General features: G+C 44.6%; 1 protein-coding gene across 1 annotated transcript in view; it reads left to right on the forward strand.

Annotated features, from left to right (window-relative positions):
- Window positions 1–19755, forward strand: part of PARD3B (par-3 family cell polarity regulator beta) — a 560874-nt gene that overhangs the window by 394193 nt on the left and 146926 nt on the right. Inside the window, 1 exon segment of the mRNA XM_033152744.1 lies at window positions 2999–3295. Within this exon segment, the coding sequence (XP_033008635.1) occupies window positions 2999–3295 (297 nt within the window).

Here is a 19755-nt window from a genome sequence, read left to right on the forward strand (position 1 = left end):
GCCCATACGAAACCCTGATGGGCTGTGGTATCCTGCTACCATGAGGGGTTCTCAGGTGACTATGAAGATGATAGGAAGGGGGAGGGGAGATCAGAATGGCTAGCTAAGATTTTTGAAGTGTTCAAGAAAGAACTTGTCTGTAGGCTTAAAGGTAGGGAATTCAGTAAATGGGTTTAAGAGATAAACTTATTTTGTCTAGAAAGGCCTTATTAAAAAAAGCACTGCTGTTACTTCTTTAATACAGAAGATCCAGAGTTCTTTCCTCGAGGCGGCATTTTTGTTGCACATATGATGTATTTGCACAATCAAAGTGAACATTTAGCTGTTGAGAAACTGTGATTCTCTCTTCCCCACTCCACTTTCCCTCAAGATTTATGGATCCCTGCGTATGGCGAACTTACACATGGGGTTATCTGTCTCTGCATGCGTTAGGGGCCTGCGTTTGCTCCAGTTTCCCAGCACTGAATGAGAAACTGACGTGTGAAATCGTCAGGTTTTGCAGTTTGCGCTCTGGCTATTCACACAACACTAAACCCAAGTTTCTAACTGAGTTTACAACTTACAGAGAACTGGAGCTGATTGAGGCTATCTAACCTTGTGCCATGATAACATGGGTTGCAAACCTCTTTTACACAATGTCCGCATCTTCAATTTTAGATGTACGCAATCCCTGGCATATACCTAAAGCCTCTAATACAGGAAGAGGTCCACTGATTTCACAATCATTCTTAGTGAAAGACACTGGGGTATAATAATTTTACATTTACTGGGTAGCAAGCATTGTATAAGCATTAATGTCTTCATGCCTTCTCATTTGTGTTCATTTTCTAGAGGCATCTACTGTATTTTTCGCTCCATAAGACACACTTTTTTCCTCCTAAAAAGTAAGGGGAAATATCTGTGCGCCTTATGGAGCGAATGGTGGTCCCTGGAGTTGAATTGCCCAGGGGTCAAAAGAGGATCATGCTTTTTATTTTACAAAGAGAAAAGGGGGTGTTGAAAGGACCCCGCTGAGCAGCAAGAGATTGGGAGAGAGATAAGAGTCCCCTGCTTCTCCCTTTCAGCCCCGCCCTCTTGCCCAGGCCTCCATTGTTGAATGTGCTGCAGAGGGAGGTTGTTTGTTTCCCCAGCGACATGTGACTGGCTGATTAGATTATCTGTCTGGAAACTGTAGAAATGGCTCCCTTTCCTTTAGAAGCTGCAGAAATGTGAGTTGAACCCCATAAAAACGGGGCTTTTACTCTTTGCTTTTCCCCCTTTGCAAAAAAAAAGCTGCAAAACTTTTAGCTGATGATCAAAAAAACCCAGGGCTTTTCCCTTTGCAAAAAAAGCTGCAAAAGTTTTAGCTGATCCTCAAAAAACAGGGCTTTTAGAGGAGGAAAACTAGAAAAATAATTTTTTTCTTGTTTCCTCCTCTAAAAACGAGGTGCGCCCTATGGTCCGGTGCGCCCTATGGAGCGAAAAATACGGTATTTTCCGTCTTCTCTACCTAGTTTACCTAATTCTTGGTGTGTGTGTGTGTGTGTGTGTGTGTGTGTGTTTTCCCTAATTTGCCATCGAAAGTTACTCGTGTACTGATTCTTGATTTTTCTCCAACTTCAAAAGTTGATGGGTTAAAAAAAAAAAAACATTTGTTATTCTCTCGTCATTCTTTTCATACATCCTCTACACCTACTTGCTTCCAGGAGCATCTTCTGTTCTCCAGAATTTAATAATGGTGGGTAAAGCCAGGCTTTTTTAATTGGCAGCTTTCCTTATGCTTTAATCCGTCTCTCGCCTTTCATTCCCTGCTCTCCGTGTACCGGGGCTCATCTTGCCGCTGTGATCTTTTCCGTTGCTTTCATTATGGAGTGTGGCAGCTGAACGTTTAAGTTTCATATTAATAGCGCCTTGTTTAAAGTTTTCAGTTGCAAAGCAAATGTTGAATCATCTGAATTTGGCGAGGTTTGAAATTATACCTGGGTATGTTTTTACCGTTCCTATTCCCAGCAGATTACACAATGGCACTGATTAGCAGCAGCATTTTGTAATACCACTTAAGGCTTTATCACAGTGGAGTACTGCCAGTAATAGTCTTTAATTCACTTATATGTACCAATTCATCTCTGTCAGGCTTCTATTCATTTCTCCCCTGTCTTACTCTGTCCCTAGCCTCTGTATAATGAGGTATGATGTCCCCCCACTTAAGTGGGGGAGGGGGGGGGTCCAAAAATCCCTAGTGAACTGACTCTGGTCTTTTTGACTCTTCAGGACACCAAGCCCCCTTTTGCATTTATATGCCCACATTACTGCACTTCTCACAAATGAGAGGAAGTGGCACCGATAACGTTATCTGTTAATTCAGAGGCAAAGAAGAAGAAGGGGTTACTTTTCATCAGGCGTTTAATATGGACCTGTTATGGAGATGTCTTTTTCATAATCTTCAAAGAGAGCCAGTGTGGTGTAGTGGTGAAGAGCGGTAGACTCGTTATCTGGTGAACCGGGTTCGCGTCTCCCCTCCTCCACATGCAGCTGCTGGGTGACCTTGGGCTAGTCACACTTCTCTGAAGTCTCTCAGCCCCACTCACCTCACAGAGTGTTTGTTGTGGGGGAGGAAGGGAAAGGAGAATATTAGCCGCTTTGAGACTCCTTCGGGTAGTGATAAAGCGGGATATCAAATCCAAACTCCTCCTCCTCTTCTTCTTCTTCTTCTTCTTCTTCTTCTTCTTCTTCTTCCAAGTAATGCATGCTTCTGCAGTTAGGATATGGGTCACCATGTTGCAAATACTTGGATGGCGCTTGGGCGCTTGTCTGTTGCGAATCGTGGTGGGTTTATGATCGACATGCTTGCTTGATATATGTTGCGTTAAGTTCTGGAGCATGATTATAAAGCGTGAGATGTTTCCTAAGGTTCTAGCTGTGGTTTTTGTTGTCTGTGCAAAACAACTGTTGCTTCCGGAAGTAGGCATGCTTCGCTTCGCTAGATGCAGACGCTGAGCTTCGTTGTTTTGTCTCCTAGGATTGGTGCGAAACATCAGGAGCTGCGGCAGAAGCAGGCCAGGGGGCTTGCCGAGTATTCCCCTGGCCCCGTGGGCCCTCCGCCTGATATTGACGACGACGAGACAGACCCCAATTACGCACAAGTCAATCACTTCCGAGAAATGTATCCATCTCCCAGTTCTTACAGGCCGTCTTCTCCACCTGTGTCGGAAAACTTTGGGTGTGACAGCCCTCCGGTGCCAGTGGACAGGGACCACCTTGAAGGACTGTATGCCAGGATAAACAAGCCGCTTCATCAGCATGCTCCTGTGGAGAGGTAATAATTCATATCATGGAAATCAATGCATCTGCAAGTATTTACAGGTGTAACAAAATAGCATGTCGTTTGTTTGTTTATGTCATAAAATTTATACAGTCGTACCTTGGTTGTGGAACGCCTTGCGACTTGAATGTTTTGGCTCCCGAACACCGCAAACCCGGAAGTGAGTGTTCCGGCTTGCAAACGTTTTTTTGGAAGCTGAACGTGTGACGGGGCTTCCGCGGCTTCCGGTTGAGTGCAGGAAGCTCCTGCAGCCAATTGGGCGCCGTGCCATGGTTTCCGAACGTTTTCAGAATTTGAATGGACTTTCGGAATGGATTCCGTTTGATGACTGAGGTACAGCTGTACACCGCTTGGTTGTTAAAAATCCTCAAAGCAGTTTGCAGAAGATAAAACAGTAAAATCAAGGAAAAAAATCACAACCACACTTTACAGACATACAAAAGTTAAAATACTAAAAGAGTTTAAGATTACCTCAACTTTCTAAGAATCTGGGGTAGGCTTGCCTAAACAAGAATGCTTTTAGCAGGCACCAAAAGGAATACAATGAAGGCTTGACCTCAAAAGGCAGGACATTCAGGAACATACTGTACTAGGTTCCATCAGTCTCTGAGATCGGGCTGGTTTTGTGACTTTCTGCAAGGTTTGTCCCATGAGCATATTACCAGAGCATGAGCAGAAAAGGTTGTTTTCTGCTGCTCCAGAGAAGCGGACACGGGGCAATGGATTCAAACTACAAGAAAGTAGATTCCACCTAAACATTAGGAAGAACTTCCTGACAGTGAGAGCTGTTTGGCAGTGGAATTTGCTGCCAAGGAGTGTGGTGGAGTCTCCTTCTTTGGAGGTCTTTAAGCAGAGGCTTGACAGCCATCTGTCAGGAATGCTTTGATGGTGTTTCCTGCTTGGCAGGGGGTTGGACTGGATGGCCCTTGGGGTCTCTTCCAACTCTATGATTCTACCACTTTGGATAGCGTACACGAATGGCTGTAGCACTGCAACACCATCACAAACTGTGATGTTATGACAAAGTACTGAGAGGTGGTGAAATTAAACAGTCGAAATGTTTTATGATCAGAATGTCAAGATCATAAGCTTCAGATTTTTTTTCCATTCCCAAATCCACTTTTTACAAGAGGAGAGATCCAGATTATAACTTTGCTTCAGCGCTTTTGCAATTTTACTCACTTTGGCTTAGCTACTGCAAACGATCGGGGGAAATTTGTTTAAATGCGAACACAATATTCGCTTTACATTTGCACCAGTTCCCAGTCCCACTGCCCAGGGTCATGATGAAATCGAAATCGTTATTGAAAGGCTTCTACTTCACAAAATTGACAGAATTGACCTGACTCCAATCCAGTTGCGGCGCCACCAAATAAGTGGGTTCTTCCCTCCCCCTTTCTGCTCTGAAGAACTTGTTGTTTTGCAGCATAAAAGACTTGTGTGCTCAAATTGTGGGTTTTTTTTGTTGTTGTTTTTTGCCCCCATGGTCATTCGGCGCCATTAGCAACCAGCTTTTGTACCATATGCAGTGATTTACTATGTATGCTTACAGTTTACATTTCCCCTGTTGTGTGATATTATGCGCTTTCAATTAAGTTGGAGGGAGGACTGAGAATCATGGCACTTTTATGCAGACTGTAGAGCGTGGCTTTGCAAGACAGATTGCCTTTCAGGGCCTTTCCAATAACCAAGTAGGGAGAGAGCAGCCATTTTTAATCCTTACTGTCAAGCTTCCAGGTTGATAGCAGTAAGAAATATAGTATCCCACCCCCCCCATGAGTTAAAAAGAAAAAGAAAACACAGTTTCCCAGGCCCAGTTGTGGGCCATCACCATGAGATTCTGAAAGTTGGCATTTGATAATACAAAATAAAAATAGAAGAGTTTGGATTTGATATCCCGCTTTATCACTACCCAAAGGAGTCTCAAAGCGGCTAACATTCTCCTTTCCCTTCCTCCCCCACCACAAACACTCTGTGAGGTGAGTGGGGCTGAGAGACTTCAAAGAAGTGTGACTAGCCCAAGGTCACCCAGCAGCTGCATGTGGAGGAGTGGAGACGCGAACCCGGTTCACCAGATTACGAGTCTGCCGCTCTTAACCACTACACCACACTGGCTCTCAGAGAGAGAGCTTGACTAGGCTTCCTGCATGCAGGGGCGTAGAAAAATCCCCCCCCCCCAAGGCATGGGAAGGTCAGGTGGTACCCGGTGCGGAAAATTTCTTGTCAGCCCCCCATTAATCCCCCCCCCTGCAAAAATGGTTTTACGTTATTTCATATTTTCTTACAAAGGAATAATAACAAATAATAATAATAATAATAATAATAATAATAATAATAATAATAATAAACTTTTATTTATATCCCACCCTCCCCGGGCAAAGTCGGGCTCAGGGTGGCTAACATCAGACACATAACATTGGTATAAAATCAAACAATAATTAAATGACCTCCTAAAAACATCTCATAATCAAATTAAAGTCTAATTAGATGGCTTTCCACAGGGTTAGGGTTGGGAACAGTAAGTGTTCTCTGAACTGAAATTTCAGCCTTCATGACATAGGAAAACAGCCAAGTAAACAGCTATTTTTGTGGAGGAGGGTCAAGATATTAACCGATATGCATGAAATTTCATATATAGCTATATAATCCCTAGTATAGTAAGATAAGACCTTCGGAGCAGGCATTTTTGGAGGTGGAGGCAGTATGTGAAAGTGTAAGCAAGACAAACAGCTGGACAAATTAGAAGACAGGAGTGCCAGCTTGGCCCTGCGACCGTGGGAGCCCGGAGCCGTGGGTGGCATGCGGTGTGCATGGCCCTGACACCGAAATTTGTGGGTGCCTGGCCCCTTCATGGGGTGTTTTTTTGGGTGCTTGGGCACACAGGGTCCCAGGGAGTTGGCACCTATGATGGAAGAATAAAAAATGAATGGTTGTTACTAAGGTTCATATAATTTGTTTGTCAGCACTATCACTAGTCCTATTTTTGGTTAAAGGGACAGTAAATAATATGGACTTATGTGGGCAACAACAAGAAAGTTATTTCCATTTTGGTTTGGCTATGCAATTCAACGGGATTTCTAGAGATTTGTATTTTCCGGATCATGATCCAGGGCAAATAGGATCGGGTCCAAACCAGTCCAGACTGAATCAGGTCCAATCCAGATTTACAAACTGAGGCCACGAATCAGAATGGGGGGGGGTGTCTGTGCACAGTGCTCGTGTTTAGTTGTTTAGCTTCAACAAACAGAACCCAGATTACTTCATCTCAGTCTTAGAATTCCAGTCATGGGCCATTACCATAGAGGATTGAATTAAAACTCATGCAATCACTTATTTTCCCCGGTGAAAAATGTATTATCATCCCTTTAATGATTTTATAAAATTATGAGGCATCTTATAATGAAAGATCTCTGTGGCTTGATCAGTGTACCTCATACTGACGTACAGCTAGTCATAGCTCCCTCTACAAAGTGCCCGGTTTTAAAGTCCTACTCATTATAGGACATTACTGTCAAAGCATTCCAATAATTAGAAGCCTTTCCATACATCAAAACCCAAGAAATAATCCCAAATGCAAGGGCTAAAATCGTATGTTTACCAGTATAGTGTTAATCCCTCCTGTTGAAAGCATGTAGCGTGAACCTGTATCCTGCGAACGCATTCCTTATGCCTTATCCCTGGTTTAGTTTAATAGGATCCCAGTGTGTGTAACTGGAGGATGATTTGCAGTCTGTAAAATTCACAGTTAAAGGTAAAAGTAAAGGGACCCCTGACCATCAGGTCCAGTCGTGTCCGACTCTGGGGTTGCGGTGCTCATCTTGCTCTATAGGCCGAGGGATCCGGCGTTAGTCCACAGACAGCTTCCGGGTCATGTGGCCAGCATGACTAAGCCATTTCTGGCGAACCAGAGCAGCGCACAGAAACACCATTTACCTTCCCGCCGGAGTGGTACCTACTTCTCTACTTGCACTTTGACGTGCTTTCGAACTACTAGGTGAGCAGGAACAGGGACCGAACAACTGGAGCTCACCCCATTGTAGGGATTCGAACCGCTGACCTTCTGATCAGCAAGCCCTAGGCTCTGTGGTTTAGACCGCAGCGCCACCCGCGTCCCTGGTAACCAATTAAGGTAGCCCAAATCCTTTATGGGTTTTAAAGGAGGCCTTTTTGTTTGCAAAGCAACCCATCAGCACCACAGGAAATTACTGAAATATTGATTTGGGACTTGGCACCTGAAATACAAGGTAGTTCCACCGAGGTTGTCTACTGGAAGCTTGGAGGTGGGGAGGGGCTCATTGTGCATGGCACCTGGTCAATAGGAGATAATCGAAACAGGAGCTGGGACCGAGCAACGGGAGCTCACCCCGTGGCAGGGATTCGAACCGCCGACCTTCTGATCAGCAAGCCCTAGGCTCTGTGGTTTAACCCACAGCGCCACCTGGGTCACAGTTACCTGAGCTTAAATAGCTTGGTGGGCTTTTGCATTCTATCAACTAAGACTGTCTTCTTTGAGACCTCATGGAGGAACCGAGGCACTGTGGTAGAGGCCTCTCTGCTGTAGACTTAATCCCATCACAAAAGTAACTGGGATGGGAAAATACTGGCTTTAGAGAAACGCTACCTGTTGAACTCATGGAACTCATAGAATCATAGAGTTGGAAGGGACCCTGAGGATCATCAAGTCCAACCCCCTGCAATGCAGGAATATGCAGTTGTCCCATATGGGAATTGAATTTGCAACCTTGGCATTATCAGCACCATGCTCTAACCAATCATCTGACTCGTACATGTTCACCAAGCACTTCCACTAATTCAAAGATTTGTGCCATGCATGCCTCTATCTTTCCTTCTGTTGTTTTATCTTTCCATTGCATTTACACCTCGCCTTTCCTTCCAATGGTGCCAGGTGGCATACGTGGTTCTCCCCCTTCCTCGTTTTATTCCAAGCACAACAGCCCTGAGAGTTAATTGAGAGGCAGTGATTGGCCCGAGCGCGCTTCATGGCTGAGTTTGGGGTTGGAATCCTGGTATCCCATGTTCCAGTCGGGCACGCTAACGCCTACACCAGGCTGGCTCTCTCTAAACCACCACTCCTCAAACTGGCAAATTCCACACTCCATTTTGTGTAGTAGAGCCAGGAACCCCCGGTCTTCCAGAGAGCTAAACCAGTGGTTCCCAACCTTTTTTTGGCCATGCCCCGCCTAAGCATCTCTAAAATCCTGATTACCCCTCCCCTCCCGTTGACATATAATTCTTATTATTCAAGAAGTGAACTCCTATTCACATGGAGGAAGCCTAAAAGGCCATTAACAACAACAAAAATACAACCAAAGTGGGTTATATAATCAACAAGTAAGAAGGAACTCGGGTTTAGAACAAGAAATGGAAGACTTAATTTTGAGTCTAAGAGGGGACATTGGAGAAATGAGGAAAGAATTTAATGATTTAAAAATGGAAGTGAGTAATAACATGAAAGGAATAGAGGAAAAATTAGACAAAATGAATGGAAGAATAGAAATTAATACAAAATCAATTACAGAGTTGAAAACACAGGTATCTGAACTAGCTGAGGAGAACAAGGAATTGACAAAGACAATACAGGACAACAAAAATAAAATACAGAATTTGAAAGAGACAGTCAAAAGGTCACTCAAGGAAATAAAAGAGTGTAAAAAAAGGAGAGAGGGCAAGAAAGGAGAGGGAGGAATTCAGGATAACACAGGAGGCAACCTGTGACGCTATGTCCATGCTGCAAATGCAAGTCAAAGGGAACATTCGCCACATTGGGAACCACGGGTCTAAACTTTGAACAATGTGTTAGAATCTTTCTTTCTCCTCTTTCTTCTTTCGTGTACAAAAAGAAAATTAAATGTACTCCTGTTGGGCTTTTGGTTTTAACTGGAAAAGCCTCAAAACCAGTTTAGCACTTGGAGTGGTGTCTAGCTACGCTTCCCCTGCGTTTTCCTGCTTCTCCAGTGCTTTTGCAGAGTTTTTCAGACTTCAAACTTCTTCTTCTTGCGCAACGGTATGTGTGCCTTTCGTGCCAGCAAATAAACTCCCACAACGTCTGGGTTGTTTCAAAGTAAGCACGCTTTATTTACAGACATATAAATCACGGACACTTTCCCGGAGATTCAGACGACATCTCCGCTCCGGTTCAGTAAGGATACAGTTGCAGTGGCGAGGCTGCAGCGGCAGGGCCCCAGATCTGGTTGGAGGGCATTGGGTCGTTTTGCCAATAGCAACAAAATGTGTTGGGCAAGCCCTGCTGTTTCTGGTCTGTTGGCTGGTTGCAGACTATGGTTTGTCGATCTGGATATAAAGCCAAACTATCGTTTAGCTTTCTTACATTTGGTTTGATGTGATGCCCAGGTTCAGCCACTAAATTCAAGCCTGAACAGGAATTTAGAACTCTGATTCAAATCCATTTCTGAACAGGTGAACGCTTCTCCACAATGTTGTTGTTTTTCCTCTCTCTCTCTCTCTCTCTCTCTCTCTCTCTCTGTGTGTGTGTGTGTGTGTGTGGTGGGGGGAAAGCACCAAAGTGCCCTTTAACCAAAAGTGGGTTGTGGTCCCTTTAACAGGCAGCACAGTAATAAGAATATTAACTTTTTTGTGCGGGGGCATATAATAATTTTTTTAAAAAAAAAAATCTGCCATTTAATTTTAAATGCTAATATGTGTGCAGGTAATTAAGAAGCCAAAATTGACTATGAGCTTGGTAAGCTCTAAGAATGGGAGAGAGAGAGATCATTACGCCTCTGCTCATGGATAGCTATTTGCAAACCAGCTGATAATGTGCAAAATGAAGATTTCGTAAGTGGCATTTTAAATGAATGGTTAATGGCTTGAAGATTAATTAAATAGTCAGAGTTGTTCAAAAGAGAACCTGCTAAAATCTTGTTAGTAGGCCAGTCACTTTCATAGCGAAAGTGCAAGCCTATCTAGCAAGCAATTTAGAGTATTTCCCTCCTCAAACAACACACACACACACACACACACACACCTTTCCAGCATGCTACATACATGTAAGGTCACAAAGGTTTTACTGCAGGGTACATTAATACTAGGGACCCAGGTGGCGCTGTGGGTTAAACCACAGAGTCTAGGGCTTGCTGATCAGAAGGTCGGCGGTTCGAATCCCTGCCACGGGGTGAGCTCCCGTTGCTCGGTCCCAGCTCCTGCCTACCTAGCAGTTCGAAAGCACTTAAAAGTGCAAGTAGATAAATAGGGACTGCTCCAGCAGGAAGGTAAACGGTGTTTCCGTGCGCTGCTCTGGTTCGCCAGAAGCGTCTTTGTCATGCTGGCCACATAACCCGGAAGCTGTCTGTGGACAAACGTCAGCTCCCTCGGCCTATAGAGCGAGATGAGCGCCGCAACCCCAGTCGGCCACGACTGGACCTGATGGTCAGGGGCCCCTTTACCTTTACCTTACATTAATACTAAATAAATACCACAAAACGAACGATAAAACTTTGAATTTGTTGTTCCACCAGTATTCATCTCACTGGTGGTGGGTGAGGAAGGGAAGGAGATTCACATTTTGTAAGCATCAAAACGCTGCTGTTTTTGAAAGCTGGGAAACGCACTAGCTTGGGGAGGGGGGAGATTTGGATCGCAAGGCAGCTATCCACTTTTATTTCTTATTTTTGGTGCAATATAATGATTCTCTGGAAAGCCCGTTAATGTACTGTTTTCATTCCTTAGAACACAGTTCACCATATTGTGCATATTGAGAATCTTGAGAAAGAAGCATTCTAGGCTTTGGTACGACTTGTATATCATTCCTTCGTTTGAGGCCATACCAGAGAGTGTCGGCTTTCACGTTCTTAAGAGGGCCAGCGCTCTCAGCCGCAGTTACCGCAGGCTGAACGGACAAACCGTTAACTGTAATCCACCATCACAACTAAAACTTCCTTCCCCCCAATTGGCACAGGGCCTGTCAATGGCAGAGCATGCCTGCTGAACGATGAGCTTCCCCCTTAACAAAATCCATCGCAACTGGCAAACCAAATTGCCTTTGAGTCCGTCTGCAATGCAGCACAGGAATTATAGTGGGGGGGGGGAATCAGATATTCCTATTCCCAGCAGGTGTTGGTGATGGAGAGGTTGTGGACACAGATAACAACATGACACTGCCCCCCCCCCGGGGGGGGAGGCAGTCTGATGGAGAAGCAAAGTGCAAAGCCCTTCCCAAGTCATTTCCAATCTTGAGTTCTTTCCTACAGTGATTAGCATGATTAAGCAGGGATGTCAGGCCTAGTTCTCCCATCTATATCAAAATAAATACTTCGGTTGACCAGGTGACCTCATAAGCGTGAGGTCAGTATGGAGCAACCAAGAGAGCTCCCCTGGCAATTATTACATGCTGCTTGCTGCAAAAGATTTGTTAGACAGTGATGGAAAGTCTTAATGCACGAAGTGGTGGAAGAGGACACGCACAATGATGATTAAGATGACAGTGAACTGGAAACAGCTGCAACGCTCTCCCTGGGTTCTGTATTGCTTAAGATGAAGACCACCTGGGCTGGCTACTGTGTCTGATTTTTTTAGAGTGAGTGTGCGGCAATTCCCCCACTGTGTGCATTTCTGTGCTTCGGTTTTTGAAATAAGGAAGCCATTGTTAAAGTCTGCAGACAAAAGTTTCTGCAGTCGTTTCCTTTCCTTTATATGTCCATGAATATATTGCTGCTGATATATGCTGTGTGCAAACTGAGCTATGAAACTACATGCCATATTTTTCCGTGTATAAGACGAGGTTTATTATTATTATTATAACGAATTGTGATAAATAGGGGCTCGTCTTACACACTGATAGTGCAGAGGGGGGATGTGGGATTGGTGGTGGCTGCGAGCAGGAGATTGTAAGCGGTGATTGGTGGCTGCGGCAAGGCCTGCTGGTGATTGGCTGTTGCTGCGGCAAGTGGGCGGGCTGTTGGTGGTGAGCGGGCAGACGATTGGGGGCTTCAATGAGGTGTGCGATTGGCAGCGGCAGTCAGGCGGGTGAGTGATTGGCGGCAATCCCCAACAATAAAATTTCAACAACTCTGAGCAATCCCTCCCCACAAAAAAGCTCATGAACTCTGGGCAATCTTACCCCATTTCCTTGATTTGGAGTCCCAAAAAATAGGGGTCCGTCTTATACAAGGAAAAATATGCAGAGTTGTGCTGGAGGCAACAGCCAGATGTTCTTTCTGTTGCAGAACCCTCTTTCCTAGGCAGATTCCTCCAGGAAGCCCATGGGCAAAGCAGGATATGAAAGCAACAGCCTATCCAAGCATTTGGTTTCCCAGTGTTAGTTGCATGCTGCCTCTGAACATGGGTGTTCTATTTAGCGGTGATAGCTATTAAAGGTAAAGGTAAAGGTACCCCTGACCATTAGTTCCAGTCACAGACACTGGGGTTGCAGCGCTCATCTCGCTCTATAGGCCAAGGGAGCCAGCATTTGTCCGCAGACAGCTTCCACTTCTGGCGAACCAGAGCAGCGCACGGAAACACCGTTTACCTTCCTGCCGGAGCAGTACCTACAGGTGAAACTCAAAAAAATTAGAATATCATGGAAAGGTTCATTTCTTTCAGTAATTTGCCGGAGCAGTACCTACAGGTGAAACTCAAAAAATTAGAATATCATGGAAAGGTTCATTTCTTTCAGTAATTTGACTTAAAAGGTGAAACTAATATATGAGATAGACTCGTGACATGCAAAGCGAGATATATCAAGCCTTTATTTGTTACAATTGTGATGATTATGGCGTACAGCTGATGAGAACCCCCAATTCACAATTTCAACTTTGGGGTTTTCATCAGCTGTACGCCATAATCATCACAATTATAACAAGCACAGGCTTGACATATCTCGCTTTGCATGTCATGAGTCTGTCTCATATATTAAACTCCAGTAGCTAATGAAAACAATTGCTTACATAAATGGACTTTTCCACGATATTCTAATTTTTCGAGTTTCACCTGTATTTATCTACTTGCACTTTGACATGCTTTTGAACTGCTAGGTGGGCAGGAGCTGGGACCAAACAACGGGAGCTCACCCCGTTGCAGGGATTTGAACCGCCACCCTTTTGATCGGCAAGCCCAAGAGGCTCTGTGGTTTAACCCACAGCGCCACCTGCGATAGCTATTAGCCACTGATAATTCATCCTCATGGTCAATGCACAGTTGCCGTGTTGGGAACTGTGCACGAACATGCCGGCCGTGGAAATTTCCAGAGTCCTCTACCATTCAAGTGTCCCTCTAGCATTTGCGTGTGCTTTCTGGTGTTTCCATCCTCAAGAGATTCTCTTTAGGTTGCAGTGGTTTTGTTTGTTCTTTGAAAGAAGTCGCCTTACAAACATGTTGTTGTTGTTGTTGTTCAGTCGTTCAGTCGTGTCCGACTCTTCGTGACCCCATGGACCAGAGCACGCCAGGCACGCCTACCCTTCACTGCCTCTCGCAGTTTGGCCAAACTCATGCCAGTCACTTCGAGAACACTGTCCAACCATCTTGTCCTCTGCCGTCCCCTTCTCCTTGTGCCCTCCATGTTTCCCAACATCAGAGTCTTTTCCAGGGAGTCTTCTCTTCTCATGAGGTGGCCAAAGTACTGGAGTCTCAACTTCAGGATCTGTCCTCCCAGTGAGCACTCAGGGCTGATTTCTTTAAAGATGGATAAGTTTGATCTTCTTGCAGTCCATGGGACTCTCAAGAGTCTCCTCCAGCACCATAATTCAAAAGCATCAATTCTTCGGCGATCAGCCTTCTTTATGGTCCAGCTCTGACTTCCGTACATTACTACTGGGAAAACCATAGCTTTAACTATATGGACCTTTGTCGGCAGGGTGATGTCTTTGCTTTTTAAGATGCTGTCTAGGTTTGTCATTGCTTTTCTCCCAAGAAGCAGGCGTCTTCTAATTTCGTGACTGCTGTCACCATCTGCAGTGATCATGGATCCCAAGAAAGTAAAATCCAAACATGTGCTTGCATCCATTGGCATGGGCTGCGGAATTTATGGCACCGACAGGGCTTTTGCCAAAGTATACCCAGGCGAGAGGAGGCCTGCTTGCCAGCAATTCGTGCCAAAAGCCCACAGTGACTGGGCTGTGTCCCTTAAAGCAGCTTAAAGCACTGCCTTGGCAGTGGGTGTGATGTGATAGTTAGAATCCACCCAGATTCAGTTGAAACTGAGCCCAGTACAGAAATAATTGCATTATAAAGAGAGCTAAGCATAGAGTAATGGGATGCGGGCGGCGCTGTGGGTTAAACCACAGAGCCTAGGGCTTGCTGATCAGAAGGTCAGCGGTTCGAATCCCCGCGATGGGGTGAGCTCCCGTTGTTCAGTCCCAGCTCCTGCCAACCTAGCAGGAATTTTTAGGGAAGTTTTTAAACTGTGATATTTTAAATGTATTTTAATATTTGATGGAAGCTGCCCAGAGTGGCAGATGGGCGGGGTACAAATAAATTATTATTATTATTATTATTATTATTATTATTATTATTATTATTATTGCAGTTTGAAAGCATGTCAGAGTGCAAGTAGATAAATAGGTACATCTCCGGTGGGAAGGTAAACGGCGTTTCCGTGCGCTGCTCTGGTTCGCCAGAAGCGGCTTAGTCATGCTGGCCACATGACCCGGAAGCTGTACGCCGGCTCCCTCGGCCAGTAAAGCGAGATGAGTGCCGCAACCCCAGAGTCGTCTGCAATTGTACCTAATGGTCGGGGGTCCCTTTACCCTTTACCTAAGCATAGAGTGTGGTCCTTTTCATTTCCTCAGAGCAGGGATAAGGGTCAGGAGGAATCAGCTTTGGAACCATTGGAGAAAGAAATCCAAGATTGCAAGGCGCTCTCATTATTTGGGATAAAGTGGCAAATGGGTGTTAAAAAATATGAGAGACATTAGTCCTTCGCCAAGAGTACCCATCCCACATTTTAGGGCTGCCATTTTTAAAATTTGTTTCCGACACTGTTTGATCAGTGCATTTGAGATGAGATTGAAGCTTGCCAGTACATCAGCTATAGACACTTTGTTTTTGAGGAAAAGGAATTATATTTGTATCCACTCAGTCCTGAGGAGAGTTGCTGCAGAGCTGGGTGGTGCTCAGAAGTTATTATGTTGACAGCCCTTATGTGGAATACTGTACAGAGTTGAAACAAAATTAAAAATTAAAAAATCCTTCTGGTATCACCTTAGAGACCAACTAAGTTTGTTCTTGGTATGAGCTTTCGTGTGCATGCACACTTCTTCGGATACAAAGAGTTGGTTAGAGAACACCAGGTCCTTATTCTGAACCACAATTTCGTCATCCCCTATATTACGATAACTAGAAAGATCCAGATTTTCAACTAACATGAGCATGAAAGTGATTTATATCAGGGTCAAGATTTCTCCTTTGAACCATTTGTTGTTGTTGTTCAGTCGTTCAGTCGTGTCCGACTCTTCGTGATCCCATGGACCAGAGCACGCCAGGCACGCCTATCCTTCACTGCCTCCCACAGTTTGGCCAAACTCATGTTAGTAGCTTCGAGAACACTGTCCAACCATTGAACCATTTGAACCATTGCCTGATGGCAAAAAGGCAGCAGGGGGAATCCTAATTCTGTGCCACCCAATGAGGACTATACGGGGGGGGGCACAGAGATTTCCAGCCCTTCCACAAATGTTGGATCCAGTATTCAGAGTATCCAGTATTCAGAGTTCTTCACAGGAAAATAATGAGTCCAGTCGTCTTACAACAGCTCTTAGATGTTGCATTCAAACTGTAGGTGAAAGTAGCTTCGCTGCCATTTAAAATGATGGGACCAGGGTATAAGCCTTAGCAAGAGGCTGTTTATTTTTGTATACACGTCCCTAAGCCAGTTCCAGAGCTATGCAGCGCTCAAAGCTATGCAAGGAAAAACAAATGCATGCTCTTTCAGCACCTGTAAACGCTGTATTGTTTTAACATTCGTTTGGGAGCCGCCCAGAGTGGCTGGGGAAGCCCAGCCAGATGGTAGGGGTACAAATAAATTATTATTATTATTATTATTATTATTATTATTATTATTATTATTATAAATGAAGGAAGCGGGGGGGGGGAACTGGACTCGATAAGGAGAGGTATATTCTATTCTGTACTAAGAAACTACTGGATAATTAAACCAGCTGATTATTGGGAGGGATCTGGTCTTTTTGGAATGAGTTCTGACTAAGATCTTTTTGGGAAAGATCTTAGCCAGATCTCATTCTGGACAAGAAGCGACAGGAGAGAGGGGGCAATTCTAAAGGAAAGGGGCAATTCAACAAGGCAAAAAGAAATGTGGTGTGCCATGCTGTGGATTGTAAAGAAATACTGCCACAGCTGGTTTTTTGTTTTTTTTAGAAGCCATGTTTGGCTGGATTTCACTGCTTTGCAAGCTAATGCGAAGGCAAAGATGGAAGAACTTACTGTTTAATGTCCCAGAAATAAAACTTCCTGGAAAAGTTCGGGGAAAATAGGTTCCTGGCACAGTCCTTCAGGCTTACAGCTCCTCTTCCAACAGTACAAAATCGGAGGTGTTTTGTGACACCTCAGATTCATTATCCTAGGCAGAATAGATATTCATGCAATGTAATATTCATTATAAATCTTAGTATGGCCACCAGCAGCAGGGCTGTCGTCAGTACCAGAAACCTAGTGGGAAATAATATTCACATTCCCCTGGAGACCGTTTCCTTGACTTCTAAGCAGACCTTTCCACTATGATTCACAACAGATGTGTTGCCTACCTATCTTACAGCAATAAGCTACCCCATTTGGAGACTTTTGGTCAGAAATTACATCAAACTAGTGGGATCCTTCCATAATTTCTAGAGGTTATATGATTTTTTTTTCATGTTCTTCCTGATGCACTGACAATGCTTTTAGATTATCAGACGCCGCTCCAATAGGAAGCAGGTTTATAAAAAGAGTTATGCAATCGATGCCTGTTGTTGTTGTTGTTCAGTCGTGTCTGACTCTTCGCGACCCCATGGACCAGAGCACGCCAGGCACCCCTATCCTTCACTGCCTGAAGCAGTTTGGCCAAACTCGTGCCAGTCGCTTCGAGAACACTGTCCAACCATCTCATCCTCTGTCGTCCCCTTCTCCTTGTGCCCTCCATCTTTCCCAACATCAGGGTCTTTTCTAGGGATTCTTCTCTTCTCATGAGGTGGTCAAAGTACTGGAGCCTCAACTTCAGGATCTGTCCTTCCAGTGAGCACTCTAGTCCAGTGAGCACTCTAGTCCAACCCAAAGGCTTTGGAGAGAAGACATAAAGTTCACCGCATGTTACAATTTGAGAGAAAATGCTGTGCCAATGGTACCTTTAACTATACGGACCTTTGTCGGCAAGGTGATGTCTTTGCTTTTTAAGATGCTGTCTAGGTTTGTCATTGCTTTTCTCCCAAGAAGCAGGCATCTTCTAATTTCGTGACTGCTGTCACCATCTGCAGTGATCATGGAACCCAAGAAAGTGAAATCTCTCACTGCCTCCATTTCTTCAATCGATGCCTGAGTAATTATTAAATCAGGAACTACCTAATAAATTTCAGGTGTTTTCTGATCAGCAAGGGAAAGTGTCTATGCTGGACCCAAGGGCCTTCAACAAGTAAAACAGCAACAATAGACTTTTCAGGCATAGTAACCAAGTAAATATAATGGTACCCCTGACCGTTAGGTCCAGTCGCGGATGACTCTGGGGTTGCACGCTCACCTCGCTCCATAGGCCAAGGGAGCCGGCGTTCATCCGCAGACAGCTTCCGGGTCATGTGGCCAGCATGACTAAGCCGCTTCTGGCGAACCAGAGCAGCGCACAGAAAAACCATTTACCTTCCCGCTGGAGTGGTACCTATTTATCTACTTGCACTTTGACGTGCTTTTGAACTGCTAGGTGGGCAGCAGCAGGGACCGAACAACGGGAGCTCACCCCATTGTGGGGATTCGAACCGCTGACCTTCTGATCGGCAATCCCTAGGCTCTGTGGTTTAGACCACAGCGCCACCCGCGTCCCTAGTAACCAATTAAGGTGGCCCAAATCCTTTATGGTTTTTAAAGGAGGCTTTTTTGTTTGCAAAGCAACCCATCAGCACCACAGGAAATTCCTGAAATATTGATTTGGGACTTGGCACCTGAAATACAAGGTAGTTCCACCGAGGTTGTCTACTGGAAGCTTGGAGGTGGGGGGGGGGGCTCATTGTGCATGGCACCTGGTCAATAGGAGATAGTTGAAACAGGAAAAAAGTTCTTCATACCAATGTGCTAGAATTGGGAATTGACATCTTTGGCACCTATGGCAATGGACAAAACTGGGCAACCAGCCACAGACATTGGCACCAAAGTATTAATATGAGCACTGCATCAGTCCAGCATGTGGAGAAAGGTGATGGGGTCTTCACCAATTGACTCTTCAGGCAATTCATATTGCACAAAAGAAATGTACTGGCGGATCTCCAGAGTAGATCAGTCATTTGAACCATGGGCAAGTATTATCGTATTTTTCCATGTATAAGACACCCCCATGTAAAACAGAACCCCCCCTTTTTAAACCCCAAATTAAGAAATCAATATTTCTGGAGTTGTTTAGCTTTTGGGGTTGGGGGGGGGGAGGTTGCCACTGCCAATCGCCTACCCACCCCTTCTGCATTCACTATCTGTGTATAAGATGACCCCCAATTTTTGCCTTAATTTTTTATAGCAAAACACTTTGTCTTATACACGGAAAAATTCGGTATTACTATTTAATTACGGGGTTTACAGATATGAATTAATTTGCAAACAGGCATAACACAGAAGTGTCCGTCATTTTGCACATGGGCAGTTCAAGCTTCTTCTTCTAGATAGTTTAAAAGAGAGCTGCCTTTATGCATTCCCATGACCATGCGGCCATGCCTGGTGATCAGAGTTTTCCATCTAAACAAGACCATCATGCTAAACCATAGTCTAGTGCCATGCAAATGAACATTAAAGAGCCCCCTCTCACAGAGCCAGGGGAAGGAGTTCAAAAGCTTTCACTAGGGCCTTTGTTTAGCCTCTATTTGTCATGTCACACTGACTTACAAACGGTGGTCAACATTAGCTAGGGGCTGGTTTCAAACAGCCAACTTCAAACGATGGTTACTGAAGTTACTTGTTAGTCTTAGTTAAAATGAAGCACAATTTTGGATCGGAACGTCATGGAAAGATGTGGCTGGCAAGATACAGAAGCTTCTAAACTACTACTCACCATCCCAAATTTGAGCAACCCCAAATTTCAACACATGGGAATAAAATCTCTCCATCCCTAATATTCAACATTGTCAAAACAAAATAAAAAATTCTTTCCAGTAGCACCTTAGAGACCAGCTAAGTTTGTTCTTGGTATGAGCTTCCGTGTGCATGCACACTTCTTCAGATACCACACTTCTTCTTCAGGTATCTGAAGAAGTGTGCATGCACACGAAAGCTCATACCAAGAACAAACTTAGTTGGTC

Source organism: Lacerta agilis, chromosome 1 (assembly GCF_009819535.1).
Source record: "Lacerta agilis isolate rLacAgi1 chromosome 1, rLacAgi1.pri, whole genome shotgun sequence".
Lineage (NCBI taxonomy): Eukaryota > Metazoa > Chordata > Lepidosauria > Squamata > Lacertidae > Lacerta > Lacerta agilis.